This window comes from Labrus bergylta, chromosome 9, assembly GCF_963930695.1.
Source record: "Labrus bergylta chromosome 9, fLabBer1.1, whole genome shotgun sequence".
NCBI lineage: Eukaryota > Metazoa > Chordata > Actinopteri > Labriformes > Labridae > Labrus > Labrus bergylta.
In genome coordinates, this window is record NC_089203.1 from 22,622,700 (window position 1) to 22,638,796 (window position 16,097).

General features: G+C 39.5%; 1 protein-coding gene across 1 annotated transcript in view; it reads left to right on the top strand.

Moving 5' to 3' along the window:
• Positions 1 to 15,247, top strand: part of fat2 (FAT atypical cadherin 2) — a 113,526-nt gene extending 98,279 nt beyond the window's left edge. Inside the window, exons 26-29 of the mRNA XM_065958899.1 lie at positions 915 to 1,014; positions 1,141 to 1,289; positions 1,937 to 2,217; positions 11,195 to 15,247. Of these exons, the coding sequence (XP_065814971.1) occupies positions 915 to 1,014; positions 1,141 to 1,289; positions 1,937 to 2,217; positions 11,195 to 11,694 (1,030 nt within the window). The 3' untranslated portion in view covers positions 11,695 to 15,247. The remainder of the gene's footprint in view (positions 1 to 914; positions 1,015 to 1,140; positions 1,290 to 1,936; positions 2,218 to 11,194) is intronic.
• The last annotated feature ends 850 nt before the right edge of the window (positions 15,248 to 16,097 follow it).

A 16,097-nucleotide genomic window follows, 5' to 3' on the forward strand; every position in this document is an offset into this window, starting at 1 on the left:
CAGGAACTGGGAGTTGTAAAACTGATGGATAGATGTTTTATCATGCTGTGATGGTTTTTTGTTGCGGGCGGTAATTGTTTTATCATCCGTTCATGCAGCAGAAAGCAGCACATACAAAGTCCATGCGCATTTTGAATAAAAAGCATCCACATGAACCAAAACCATCTATTCAAGCGTTATCATACATGAAGAACAATACAAAACTTTACAACTCAGTTCTTTAAAACTTTTCTCTCTTTCAAAAACTAAACTCCTTGTCCAAGTTTAAAATGCACAGCAGTTGCTGTACTTTGCTCTCAAACTTGCAGATATTCTTTCAGTACTCCACAGCAAGGGAATTCAACGCCTGGGAAATGAGTGGATGAAGCTGAACACAAGGCAGTTTTATGTAAAACAAAATGATAGGTTTTGTCAGCATCATCACAGCACTTAGCAATCAGAGCTCTGCCAGAAGGTCCTCAGGGTCGTGTTTGGTGCCTGGGTGCAGTGAAGCCCTCAGTATCATCCGCCAAATTTAACCTTAACTCCAGAGCCAAGGTGGCAGCCTTTGTGCTGCTCTTCACTGTAGGACCCTTGGCTACTCGCCCCATTTTCAGACATACAGCTGTCCACAGCAGTTTACTCAGAAAAAATCTGCTTGGCTTTTGGACACAATCTGAATGATTTAATGAGTAAAAAGCACTGCTGAGTACAATGGCGTAGGACGCAGGACTGTGTGGCTAACATGGCTACAGATTTAAATAGTTGCTTCACTGAGTTTTAAGATCAGAGCACCAACACTGCAAGAGTTAAGATACATTGATGTTGACGCTAAATACTTTTACATCCAAACTGCAAACCGAAAGCATGCAAAAAAAAAAGCAAGAATTCTAACCTGTTGAATCAAATGAATCAAACTTTCTTTCATCCTATAGGTGCCATAATCAGATAGAAGAGTGTTCGCCCAACCCGTGTCCCGGAGGCTATGACTGTAAAGTCACTGACGGCTCCATCCACTGTGACCCGCTGCATCAGGTCAGACACAACAACAAGTCATCAATTAATGTATTGTTTTTTTTTTTTTGGTTGTTTCAGCAGTGCTTCTATTCCATATGTTCCTTTAAATAAACGCATCTATTAATTGTCCCATCCACCTATCAGGTCTCGCCAATGATTGGCTACATGGAAATCATGGAGATCAGCGTAAGTGTGCTTGGATTACTCCTCTTGGTTGGCATCTTTGTTTGCATCAGGAAACGTTACGTTCAGCAGAAGAAGAAAAAGCCTGTCTGTGTCCAGGATTCCAATGGGTAAGTGCTCATTACTTTGGTTACTTGAATTACTGTCTAAAATGGACCTCAACACCCCTGAAAGTTTTGAAAAGATCGCATCTTACTTGTGTCACAGCACAGGTATATATCTAAATATCAAACAGTCCCGATTTACTACATTGCAGGGTGTCTAAATTGATCGTAATCACCACCAAATCATCATCAAGGAAAGTGATAAGAATTGGATTCCAAGTTTCTTCCATTATGCAACTGTGCAGTTGAACAGGGACATTAGAAACAACTATCTTAAAGCTTTTTTTTTCACCTACAGCAAAGATGACTCAACACTGATCTGCTCCCTGATTTTGACTTTACATTTTTTTTTTGATTCATTCAACTCTAACACTCCAAATATCCCAGAAAGTTGGGGGGAATATTGTAAGATACAGGAAAAAGAATGTACACAACACGCCTAAAAGGGCCTCGATTTCTGTAAGTGTTAACAAACAAGTTTGTGTCCAGTGGTCACAAGTCATCATTCTTATCCATTTACACAACAATCCTTAGAACACACATCAATTATGGATTATTTTGACATGGTAACTGGTTAGAAAAGAAAATGGGAATTTTGGTATCCACTATTTTACCAGTTTAACTGAATCAAAAACATCTTTACACACCTGCAGCTATTTCCAGCCCAGTCTGACCAAAAGCCTCAAAGCTGACAACCATGAAGGGAGTCCTATAGAGATGAGCTCAATGGGGGGTCCCGTCAACGACCTTGACCACACACCATTCAGGTCACTTCGCCCACGCAGCCAGATTGGACCGTCAGGAGGCGGGGTTTCCTCTCTGAAGACATATGGGCCGGTCGTGTGCAGCGTAGCCCCCAACCTCCCTGCCAGGCCGCCATCCAGCTCCGACAATGAATCGATCAGGAAGAACCACTGGGACATGGACTATGAAGGTGTGCTTTTATTTGTGTTTCATATTCGGTGGGTGAACGCTGTGATTTAATCTGAAAGAGAAAGACAAACAAATGTTTTTTTTTTTTTATCTCCTTACCATGAATAATTCAGATCTATATCAAAGTTGATTCAACTTGTCAGTCTTGTATATTGCAATTTAGTGAGCAAAGTATTTTATTCCAACCTTTTTTCCGACTCTGCCTGTCTCAAAGACTTGTGTCGTTGCATGTAAACCATTAATTATATTGAGAATCTCAGTATGGTACACACCCCAGTGTTTCCAACCCAATGTGACCTATCGCCCTCCTAAGAAAAGCACAAAATACTTCATTCATGGAATTTACATCACTTATGTGTTCTTGTTTTATTTAAGCAGGGCATGAATGTCTTTGACATGTTTTGGGGTGGGGATGTTTCAACTGAGAAGAACTTGCTGAACAAAAAAGCTGTAAACATTTTTAGGGTCATGGAGAAAGTCACCATTACATTTTTGTCCACCGGAGAGCAATGACAAATGGGTTTCTCAACCATCAAATATCTCATTAGGGAAATATTGCCACCATTTCTAATTAAAAAATGTACAAGTCCTTAAATAAAAAAAATTGTTAACATATATAATCAGTTTTAGTAATTTTACATAAATATTCAATAGAAAGATCCTTGTGTTTTGAAAGATGCTAGAGCAGTCCCCCTGTTAAAAATGTATTTCCATTCATTGCAGTAATAAGAAACTTTGGTATTATTTTGGTATTACAAAGGTAGAAAAGTGTGCTCTCTCTGTGTAATCAGGATCTCGGCTGATTCAAGTTAATGGTAAAATAGAATTAATTTGCAACACTGGAAAAACACTCGGGGGGGGGGGGAATGTCAACTGCAGTGAATGAAAAAGAAAATGTCAATGAGCTGTAAACTAAATCTCTCTGGCATGAAGCCAAAGAGTAATAGAAAAAGGTCAGAACAGGCTGAACGATTCAGTCGTTCAAGGTCATTGTAAATAAGCACTTAATTGTCATGCGAAGTGGTGCATCATGGGAAACACGGGACAGCCCGTAGAGTGGTCCGTCAACACACCATACTGATTAAACTGTGGAAGATAAAACATTCATAGACGAGGCTGATTGGATGTGATAACATCTGGAAATAACAAAGTGATTTTCTCTGTTTCATCTCTCAGCGTGGCTTCATTTTCCATTTTCTCTTTCCGCAATTGCTTTCCCCTCCACCTCCTCCTCCTCACTCCCTCTCTCTTTTGGCTCCTGTATGACTTTGTCTATACTCTACTGCCATCCTCAATTCTATAATACCCTACCTCATTTCCTGTGTCCTCTTCTGATTCTCTTTTGGCTGTGTCTCCTTTTTAATGCCCCCAACTCCCATTCTTTTTTTCGCCTTCGAGTGACCTATACGGTTTGAGGCGGCTACAATCTCACTGTGTGTACCTCTTTAATATAGACAGTAGCAGTTAGGGGATGCACAGTATTGAATATGGTGGTATTTTCCAACTCCTCTTGGCTGATTGCTGATGTAGATACTGATATATGCACATATTTTCTTTGAAGAGAACATGATCTCTCTTGTAGTGAAACACATTATTGTTATGGCCCAAGTGCAGAAAGTAAGTACAAGTATTTTTAAAATGAGCACATATACCTGGCAAATGAGAAAATTATCTAATTTAAGGTTACATGTAAAACGTGCCTATTGTATTTTAAAGGATAACTATATTCTTGTATCTTGTAGTCAAAATTTTCGTGGTTATGGTTGGAGACATACTTGCTGTTCAACCTTGCGTTCCCCTAAATGTCCGGCTGCATCATGAGCGTGATTGTAAATATACTTGACTGTATGCGAAGCATGTTACTGAAGGCTACTTCTAGATGGCACACCAGAGAGCACGTGCGAAATATAAACTACAAACATGACGACACTTAAGGAGGTTACTATGTTGATTCTGAGATCAGAACTCAAATAATAAATGTCAATAGTCAACAGTAATGTCAGATAGCATTAGCGGCATTCCCTTTTAATAATATCTTCCTCCGTGCATGGGCGTAACTGTCCTGGTGTATCAGTTAAATGAGTGACTCAGCTAACTGGTGACTTTCAGCTGGAAGTGTCTGTAGATGACGTAGTTACAGCAGCCTTTGAAAATTGAAAGTGTGCTCACGACTGCCTCTTTGCGTAATCTTTCATTATAATATTGAAATATAACCATCAGATGAGTATTTAATTAAAAACTGAACTAATACAAATGCAGCCCCGGAAGCACTCCTATGTAAGTCACCAGTTTAGGGGGGGGGTGGGGGGGATCGATTGCATACACATTTCCTGTATATGTGAGCTCAGGACTTCAACCCCACTGAGGGTTAAGCCCTTCATTTTATCTTGACTGATAGTTTTGCCACTCGTGCGCAGTCGTTGGGTGCTAATTTTGCGAATGACCCAATCTCTTAAATGAACACCTGTGCACAGGTAACATTCATTATGCTAAGTGTTTAATTTCAAAACAAGCTTGAGCAATTGAAAGGGTTTTCTAAATCAGTGGACGATCACTTGCCAAGGATAAGAGAAGTTTTTCCATAGCCTGTTTTGTTGTTTTTTTTACTATCCTCTCCTTACACCACTACCTGTCTTTCTTTTCTTCTTTCTCATTCTCTCCTGTCTTTTTCACTTCCTTCTCTGTTGCACTCTCTCGGCCTTGTTCTCCAGCTTTCTCTCTTCATTTACCCCTCTCTCTATCCCTCGCTGGTCATTTGTCACATTCTCCTTCCTTCCATCACACTCACTTTATTTTCTCTTCTCCTTTGTGACTGTCACACTCTCTCTCTCTCTCTCTCTCTCTCTCTCTCTCGTTATTCTCACCCCTCTCACGTGCTGCCTCACCTATTTTTTTGTGCAGAATTTTATTTTCATATTTCTGATCAATATCCTATGCTGCTATGATCTCGGGACAAATGACGAGACGCAGATCAGGCATTCGTCATGCCATCGCTCCCCAGGCAACGTCCGCCTGGCAGGTCATTCATCTGCTTGACCTTATCATGGAGGATAAAGGACACGTTCCTGTAGTTCTTCGCTTGTTATCAGGCTCGTTGTTAAAGGTGACAGCAGCTGAATCCTTTACACTTTGCTTTTCATTGTCCATGTGCTCCTGGAACTAAATCTGACATTTTTGGGGCCAGATGAGTTGATCTCATGGGTCTAAGGTGCCTGGAATAGGTTAGAAAATAGGTTAGATAGGATTTAAGCTTAAAATCAGGCTGACAAAAATATACTTAAAATGGCCTTTGTCATCAATCACCTTTACTTTTATTGAATTGGTGATGAAGCATCCAATCATAGAGGCCTATCAGCCATCAAAAGGAAATTTACATCGATCAATGCCAGAATGGTAAAGTTATATGGTCATTCATGGAAAACAATAAAGGTAGAGAGGAAAAGACGCTCTAGCACAAATTCAAGATTTTGATTTGTTCCAAAGGAGTTTTTGGAAGTTTTACTATGTAAAACAAGATGGTGAAAGTTTTTATTAAAGTGTGCAAAAAATCATTCAGGCACCGAAAAAAAAGCAAAGTCCAGCTTTGTTTTAAAACCCTCAACTTCCTGTCCAAGCCTGCACAGTTGCTGTGGCAATTTAAGCAGCCATTGGTTTCGGATCAAAGTACCTGTGGTAACAGTGGCCATGGCTGTGGCTTTGGCTTTGGCTCAGTGGTAGAGTCAGTCATTTCCCAACTGAAAGGTCGAGGTTTCGATCCCAAGCTCCTCCAGTCACATGGCGATGTGTCCCCCTGCTACGTTAGTGAGGTGGGATTGTGTATAAATGGGATTAGTTAATAGTGATGGGCACTTTACATAGCAGCCTCTGCTGTGTGAATGTGGTGTGAATGGGTTTTAAAAAGAAGACTAGAAACGCACTATACATGCTTAAGTCCGTTTACCCTTAAACTTCATTGGGCCTCATTAATTAGTTTACAAAAACACAATCTTCTGCAATATTCACTAATGTGAAGCTGGATCATATATGTATAACTACTCTCTGCTTCTCTTCTTTTGTTTTCCGGCTGCTCCATACTCCGAACTGTCTGTGATTTGGGAGCGTCCTCTTGTGGACAAATTGATTACTTTTTTCTGTTATCTAGTTAGCTCAGTTAGCTTGGGTTAAATCCTGGACTGGTAGGTTGGATAGTAGGACAACTATTGGTCCAACATGATACTCGTACAGAAGTCTTGGACCATCGGGATAAGGAGGTACCAGGCTAGTCTGGGATGCCAGTAGCAAAACTAGACAAGAAATCCACCCCAGCTTTGAAGAATCCTCAACCACAATCTATGTTCAATGGTGTACTTAGATCCGCAGTCTCCCTGACCTCCAATCAACCAATCCCCAATTCTTCGTTTCATAAAATACCTCTGCTGATAAGGAACATGAGTGTGACTAGAAAAATGACTAGAAAAATGACTAGTTGATGGTAAGTTATACGTATTCTGTCTCAGAACCCCCTAAAAAGACCCAAACCACTAATGTTAGTCCATCATTACTGATGTACTTTCTGATGTCCCAACTATATTTTGACACTCAGCCCCAAGCTCATCTGTTGCCACTGAAATAAAAATCTTTGAAAACTTTTTTTAATTTTTTTTTTTAATTAAAAAGGCTAAAAGCTGAAGGGTGCACACACACAGATCTGTAGTGAAAACATCCACAGAGGTACGGATGGACGCCTCACAAAATCTGCCTTTGGTTAGCAATTTGTAAACCCCAGCTGCAAGCCTTCATGTGTGGAAGAGGAGAATTTCATTAATGAACCTGTCCACCCATTTTCTCCAAATTCATTAACACATTTCTAAGGTCCCTTTTTCAAGGCAGTTTGAATATCACATTTTTGAGCAGTGACTGGAGGCTCACACCGTTAAGGGGTAATGTTAGTGAATTTAAATGCCTCTTCTTCAAAACTGCATGTCCCCAGTTTTGAAATGTTTCTGGCTCAGCAGCCAAGCAGCACCAAAGTGAACCCCCCTGCTGCAGGCATAAATATGTACTGCGATGAATTTTGACACTAATGACTTTTATTTTTCCCTTTTACGCACTGTTTCATTGATTAATTGAAGGGAGAGGCCCGCAGGCTGAAAACATGAATCATGTTGCAGGTAAAATAAAAAAGCCTTAACAACCCAAACAATATTTCTGAACATCACACTACTTCATTCACATATCTGGATTTAAATTAATGTTCAGGGAGTTACATTCCACTTGGACTTGAAATAAATACTTCCTGGTAAAAAGATTCCTCAGCTCAGGTGGGTGTAAAAACCTTTTAAAGTAATTCTGACTCGAATGGCAATCTTAGAGCCTGCGGCAGTGATCCAACAGTTAGAAGAGGAGCTGCTCTCAGTCTTAACTCTACTGAACAGTGCAAAGTATGGACATAAAGTGTGAATCCCACCTCCCAGAGGAACAGAGATTTAAAGGATGGGATTAAGACATTTTCAAGACCATTTTAGCACAATAAACATCACATTAATTATTCCTCATGCCCATACTAATCCTGAAGTCATCCTTTTCTAAAGTGACTTCAGAGAAGGAGATGGAGGACAAAATCTACAGCTCTCAATCTGTTCAAAAATGTTCGTTCCCCACTGAAGATAAGGGGTCTTTTATTAAAATGCAGCAAAGACCGGTTCAAGAAAATAACCTTGAAAGAGGATCTGGAACATAATAAAGTCTAACTGGAGATAAGATTCAGTGCCATATTTTTTAAAGGAGCCTAGTTGTATTGTACCAAAGTTTATAGGTAGTCAACAACTGACCATCACATCAAATGAAGTTCAATTCATTGGTTTGACAACAATGTTACTTGTGAACAGTTTCGCCTTTTCATCTTCTTTTGGTTTCACTGGCTGAGTAGCAACACTACTTGGACTACAAACAGAAATCACAAAGCTTTGGACTTCAATGATCTTGTCTCTCGTCCACAGATTCTGCATCTGTACGCAGATATGTCTGTAGATTTTCTTCCTCTGGTGAATCTGTCTATACTGAAGCCAGATGATGATGAGAGCTGCATTTACTTCAACATACGATATCATTAAAAAACAAAAATAGAAACACATTATGCACTTAGACTAAGTACCTATATTGCAACTTGGCAGGTGCACTAGTTGATTAAAATGTAATCCAGGTGGTTGTAAATTTTCCATCACGACTCTCGCAGTTGTATATTAAGGAAATCTAAGCGATACAAGATTGCAACATCCCAGTAGAGGTTTGATTACAGCAAACATACACTATAAGTAAATAGACATTAGCATACATATGAGCACTACATCCCGTTAATGACGTTTGAAAAATGTCTGAGTCCGCCCTGAAAGTTTGAGCGTTGCTGCAATTTATTGATCTCATCAGACACTAAGTTCTCTGTTCTTAAGAGTTCATTGAATTTTTCAAAGTGTAGAATTAATTGAAGTCAAGATGCTGTGTTGGAGTTGAAAGCTGAATGTCCATTCAGTTTACAGAAAAAAGATGTAAAGGTGCTGTCAGAGTTCATCTTTATAACCTGGAAACATTGTTTCTGCTTTTCCAGCTATTTATTTTCTATATGTCTCTCATCACTTCCCTCTTGTTACCTCCTGTCTGCCTTCGACCTCTATCTCACTCTCTCTCACAAAATCTTAATCACTCGCTCCATCTTTCACTGCCGTTCCCTCTACTTTTAAAATCCTCCCCTGTGTCTTCCTCTGTTGTCATTTTCACCTGTTTGTCCCTCACATCCCTTCATTTTGTCTCCTCCAATCTTTTCCTCCACCATCTGTCTGTCAGCTTTATTTCCTTTGACTCCCTCTAAGTAGCTCTCTCTCTCTTGTTCCCAGTCTCTCCTCGTACCTTCCTCTATCACTTAGTCTCGTTTTCTCTGTGTCACAGCGCGAGCAGCTGGGAGTCTGATCAGTATTCTCAGTAACTCCAGTGACAGCATGGGGCTTTTTTAATGCCGTTTTGTTTGAACAAACTGTATAATGTGTCTGCCTTGTTAGATTTTTCGGGGATGAAGGGCAGGAATTTAAAGCGGTAATCCTCAAGAATCCTCATTTTGATTTCACACTTTTTGCCTCCTATCTTTCCTGCTAAGAGCTCATCACTGCGGGGACTTCCCTGTCAGTCAAACAACAGGAGCTGGGTTTAAACGCCTTCCTCTTTTTGATTTACAAATTTTTTATTTCATTGTTATATGATTATATGATTATATTTTAAACAACACAGGTTATTTACTGCTGTGCCATGCACAGATGTACTCAGACTCAGGCATGATTAAACACAAGCTCACTACTGATAAGTCAATTTCTTATTGCAAAAAAGTTAAGAATTTTCATGTTGCAAAGGTTGTATTACTAAATTGTTCACCTTTTCACACAAATAATTGAGGAGTGAGGAGTTTAGCTGGTTATAAAACAGACTGAAACGAATAAGGATGCCTCTATATGACATACAAAAAGCAAACAAGACCATCGGTGAAGGTTATGAGAAATATGCTTGTAGGTACGAGTGCATATGGTGTTGTTTGTCAATTACGTTGAATTAAAATTATCGTCATGTATATTCTGTTGTGTTAGCATCAGGCTAATTAACTAATAAATACTACATCCCAGTCCATCCTTGAGAAATTTGTGCCCACCCTAGAGAACAATGCACTAGCCACCGCTGAGAGACACCACAATGCTTTGTCCACAGGGGGCGCCAAAATCGACGCAGACCAAAAGTAGGGTCTTTAAATAATCACTTTAAATTCAATCTGAAATATATTAGTAATGAAATTGATGATACACACGTTACCACCACAGCTCAGCTCAAAAAAATATTCTAGATACTTTTTCCAATCTGTTGGAAAAGCATCAAGATGTTAAGTTGTCCATATTGTGTATATCCTTTTACCTAATGACACATTTAGCAACGCTGGCCATGCTGCAAACAATGCTAGCATAAATCATATATAAGCGAAACTCACCTTCAAGGTCATTCTTGTTTTATTTTAAAGTGTATTTGAACTCTGTTGAACTTTGGAAGGGGATAGCTCTACATTTGCATTCATTGAATCCCTTTCTGGATCAGTTCCCTGTCTTAAAAGTAAATACAGTGACTTAAGGATACAAAGCTTTCCGTAGACATGTCCCCTCCTCCTGTTCCTCTAATCAAACCTACACCACTTTAAATCCACAGAGAGGGATTTAATATGCAAATAGACAAAGCTTGTTGAAAACCTAGACTTGTTCAAATCCTTCCTGCACACCCAGCACGGCAGCAACTGTCCCACTAATTGTTAATATTTATCTTCAGTGACAGTTAATGTTGGGTTTGTTCAGTCTGGGAGCTCATCTGACCCTTGGTCAGCTTTTCAAAACTCAGGGGCAATTATTCTCATATAAAGCTATAATAAAATGTACAAGAACTGGGTTTTTGATGAACCACGAAACACAATCAGTATTGTTGATTAGTTCATTAAGATCTTTGTGATGTAACAAACCTTTTAAGTGGGGAATCTTTTGGCCATACTGCAAGATTTGAAACATTTTCCGACCCAATACTGTCTTACTTTTGAAAGCCATCTAATATACAGCTCTTGGATCTTATTTGGTTCACAGACATAGCATTGCCAGGGCATTCAGGCCTGTGGCACCTAATACGTCTTTCTGGCCTCCATATATTTTTACCCATCTGGACATTGCACAAGCATGAAACACATGGTCCATAAGTTGTACCAAAAGATTCTGCTTATTGCTTTTTTTTTAATCCACTCTACAGTCCAATATCCATATATAATTGTTATATAATGACTTAAGTCAATTAACTTAATTTGATCAATTGTTTTCTAACTAAATGCTCAGCACTTCATTATGATATTTTTTGTTATTACAATGCATTCGAGTTATGAAGTTTTAAGCAGTGTTTAAGGATGTGCAATACTAAACTGTTCTCTCTCTCTTCAGTCTATCCTGCAGATCCTGACTACTACGGCCGCCCCGTGGTCCAGGACTTTCCCCAGTTTGACATCGTAGAGGACACCTACTCCACCTCCACCTTGGAGTCGCGGAGGAACTCCAGATTTGGTGGCTTCCCGTTCCCACTGGATCGTGTTGACCGCCGTGCTCCCCTTCCTCCCTGCTACAGCAACCAGAACCTGGATGATTTTCTGGGTCCTGACGGGCTTCCACTTCCAAGCTCCCAGTGCCCCAACGAGTACACCGCCATCAGCTACTACCCCACCAAACACGCTCGAAGCCTCGACAACGTCTCGGGGGGCTACAAGAGACTCAGCATGCGTCTGAGTGTGGCTATGCCTTCGTATGCAGAACGGGCCAGCACTCCGCCACCTGCGCCAAATCCCGCCCAGCCTCAAACCAGACCGACGGTACAGAACCCGCGGAGCTATGACGGGTCGAGCATGGTAGAGAGCGATTACGGGAGTTGTGAGGAGGTGATGTTTTGAGGCAAAGTTCTGCGATTACTCACTTTAAGTTTCACAAGAGAACGTCATGATACTCCACTCTGAGGCAGCTTTGTATTTACTTCTTAGATGAGACTCTTTGAAACGAAACAAAACAGCAGTTCAGACGTCTCTAACCATCAGATCGGACTGTTTCCCCCCCCTCTGGTGGGGATAAGTGCCATGTGAAATAACAGTTCAAATGTCTTTCATTTATTTGACTTCTTAAAGCAGCGTTGTCTTTCCACACCAGACGGTTAAATCAGGACCTCACCGGGTTACCTCTGAGAAAGAAGTTCAACAGGAGTTCATTCCTTTGTGTGAGAGTAGCTGCGGAGAGCACTCGTTAACTTGCCTCAGTATTACTGACTCAACTGTGACCTTGTTTCAAAGTCGAAAAAGGCAAAATTCAAAGACTTCTTTTAAAGCTTCGACACGGGAGATTCTGACTCACAAAAGGATCTGCTTTTAAAAAAAAAAACATGTCTAAACAGCAGTGGAGCAAACTGTACCTTCCTGCATTTCACCTTCTCACACACTTGTCTAACAAGCCAACACAGCTAACAACATCAGTTACAGCTCTGCCAAACAATGATAATGGTTTGTTTACGATGCACTGTATGATTCTATTGAACGTGAGACTGCCAGCACGGTCTGAAAACACAGTTGCCATGGCATTAGCCACCGTGACATTCAGACGGCGATGCTCATCCAGAAAAGCCTTTCTAATGAAATCCTGATAAAGAGCTTTGATGCCGACTGTTGCATCGTTTGAAAGGTAAATCAGCTTCGGGGTTTATCACCATCTCCACATTCGGCCGTGTTTTTGTTTTCATATGAAATGTATTCCCTTGGAAAGTAGCAGAAAGAAAGACATACTGATTTAAAAAGTGTCAAACACTGACCCACTATTTCAAATTTCAGACGTATTCAAAGTGACACATTTCATGCAGGATAAACATTTCATTGAACGCTTGAATCTGCTTACTGTTGCTGTTGTGTATTGCTGCTGTCATTATGTTACAATGAAGGGGGCTGGATCCTCATAAAAAAAAAGATAAAAGCCATAAAGAAGAGTGGCGAGGTGACGTCAGTTGTCATATAGATGTATTTGAACTAGTAGTGTTACTAATATCTACACTGTCTTGCCATTACTGTAAATTATGTACATTCTGAATTTGTAAGCATCTCCTTGTCAATTGAAATGAGTGTGAACTAGGTTACAGTATTTTCCTGGTGTTTGCGATCAAGTACAGCACAGCAGGGGTATGCTGACCTTGATGATGAAAGGGAACACTTAATGTGGAGGAGTCTTCGCAGTGGTGCAGAAATGTCTATTCAGCCATTTTAAATGGTGTAAATATGCAAGCCTCCGATGAAAGAACAGCTTGTTTTGATCACGAGCTCGTTGTTCAGGATGCTGCATTTTAAATGGTGAACATGCTAGAGTCCTTGTTTAACCTGAACAGCATTTTTCTAAATAGCTGTTTGACAGTTCAGAGCCACGATGAGAACAAATAAGTTCAGAACAAAATCACTTCATTAAGCTTTCTTGTGATTAATAATTTAGAGTTAATCCAATGATTACATGCCACTTATCTTCTGTTAAGAGTTGGGACTGGTTTCATTTTAGGGAAAGTTAGCAATATTTCATCTTTTTCAGAGCCCCCAACCATTATGGGATTCATAAGACTGATTATCAGTATAATATGGGGACCCATTAAGGGAATGTTTAAGCTTCAGTCAATCTCTTCTGCCTGGTTCTAGCATCTTTTTTTGACTCTGTAAAAGGTTCTCAGAGAGATGCTTTAATAATCGGTCAACGGTATAATTCATTTATTAATGTACTCAAACGACACCGCCATGCTACATGCTCTGCTACATGTGCAGGTGTTGGTATTCTAAGCAATTGAGTTGTCTGTATTACATGATCTGTTAAAAAAAAGGGTATAAACTGTGCATGTCAGAAAAGATATAAACGATGATAATGCACATCTATCTGTTTTAGGCCCGTATTCTGCCGACCATCATTTCAGCTCTAATCTATTGTATTTTTAATTGCTGTTTATTCTGTTTAAAGATGAGTTTGTTTAACAATTCAGTTTAGATCAAATGAAAAAAGTCATTTGTGGTCTGTTACAATTCAGTGATTCTCAGCTTTGCATACTCAACTAAAGTCCCCAAAGAACTCTACTATGGAAGCCGTGGCTTGTCCTTTGTAAACTTGAGGTCAACCACTCGTATGTATAAGCAAACCTACAGAACGCTACATGCATTATGTATTATTTTACACAGCGAGTGTAATGAAAACAGATGTGTCAGCAGATGTTTCGATTTGGCCACTCAGACGTCTTGTCTATATTCACACATAGAAGCTCAAATCCTTCTCTGACTATAAAAACTGATATCAGCCCACAATTATACTGTTCAAACAAAACAAAATCCCTGATCAGGTCCTTTGTGAATTCCAGCACAGATAGACGGCCCAAGAGATCAGATCTATTAAAATACATGAACAAATCAGACTTTACTGCTGTTTGGACAGTTTGCGTTTTGGCAAAGCACATGGTAAATGTGGACGCAGTGTTAACTGCTGCTGCCTCCATGTAAACGTGCTGTGGATGCAGATAGTGCTTGTAATATCAAAGCATGCATCAACTGAATTTTTACACAGCCCTGCATGGCTGCGGGGCTAAACAAAACATTAGAATAGTATTTGTACAAGAAAAAGGCTTTCTGGCAGGATTTGTGCTTCACACTCACTGCTGTATTTATGTGGAAAATGTTGCGCATTCTTCCTTTAAAGGTAAACTCCCGCACACTCTCTCACTTGGCAAAGTTAGATACTAGGACTTCATCAGGGACACCGTTTGCCTGATGAAGGTCTGGTACAGATAAAAGTTTGTTTGCAAGTAAGACAGTGTGTGGGAGTTTACCTTTAAGATTTAGATGGCTACATCACCCTCCTAGCACCAGTCTTATGAAATGGATGTGCAAAGATATTTTCTCTTTGTAAGTGAGAACTGACATTAGTGAAAGAGCTGTTAAAGTATAGCATGTATTACAGCAGTGTGAGTAAGATATGGCTCGGCTCGGACAATATCAACTCTTTATTTCGATTTTGACTTTATTTTACAAACTGTGTGTCACTGAATCCTGAAACAGTTAAACAGCAAAAGTGTATGCTGTGGGTAAATGTACAATGTCTGTTTATCACTGATTGCCAAAATGTGAGTTTTGTTTTAGAAAGAGCGTTGTTTAGGTCCTCTGTGTATAAAAGAGACTTTATAATATTCATGTATGGTATTGTAAATAGATCTTTAGTTGTTAGTTGTTGTTGTAAGTTGTTGTTTGTGCAGAATGTGACTTCACTTGAATGTAAGTTACCAATGTTTAGTTTTTATTCATAAAGATTATTTTTGTATCAATGTGGGATGCCCCATGTTTTGCTCTGTTGTTTCTCTGTGAGAGATTTTATTAAGATGCTGTCATTCAATTTTGGTTTTCAATATTGTAAAAAGAATATGAATAAAGATTTTATCTATATGAACACTGATTAAGGAGGTCGGACTTATTCTTCTCAGATGTGTCAAAACGGATAAGGTTTAAAAAAAATACATCAGTGTGTTTCGTCACTGTCTGGAGGGAAAAAAAAAGAGAAAAAACTTTCAGCTGTCTCCAGACAGGATTAGTGTTATCAGAGGAAATTGTGGCTAAATTGAATTTGCTCATGCACTTCAGTGACGTAAAACACCCAGACAGTAAAATCACTCCCAGGGTTAGTCTTGAACACATCAACTGAGAAATCAGTCGGGCCAAAACAGTCGAGCCTGATTGATCAGCATTTCACAGGAAGTAGTTTACATAATGAAACTAGAAAGTAGGACTTTGAAGGTATAAATACATCTTTAGCGATGACTTTTTTTTTTTCCCAAAATAAAATAATGTTCAAACCAAGAGATTGATTCACATCAAGTTAAAGGGCATTTCATTACTTATAAATAAATTAATGAAATGTACATTCAGGCTTAAAATATGTTTTTTGCCCCATAACACAGCAGATTGGTTGCTGCAGGAGCTGGGGATCGAACCCCCGCCTTCTCAGTTAAAAGATGACTGACTCTACCAACTGAGCCACAGCTGCAATAAAAATAATACAATTGAATTTAACTGACGAGTAATTCTGGCTAAATTAGCCAGGCTTATGACATTTATTTGTTTAGTTGGCTAACTGCGGACAGCCCTAGTTACAGTCCTCAAATTATTTTCCCTATTATTGTTGATCTAAATCTGATTAAATTGTGGGTTATTCCCCTTATGTTGTCTTCAGTGTCAATAAAATGAAATCTAACTCAAATCACGTCACTGCAGATACAGGAAGACAAAGTTTTTGAATGCTAAAATAA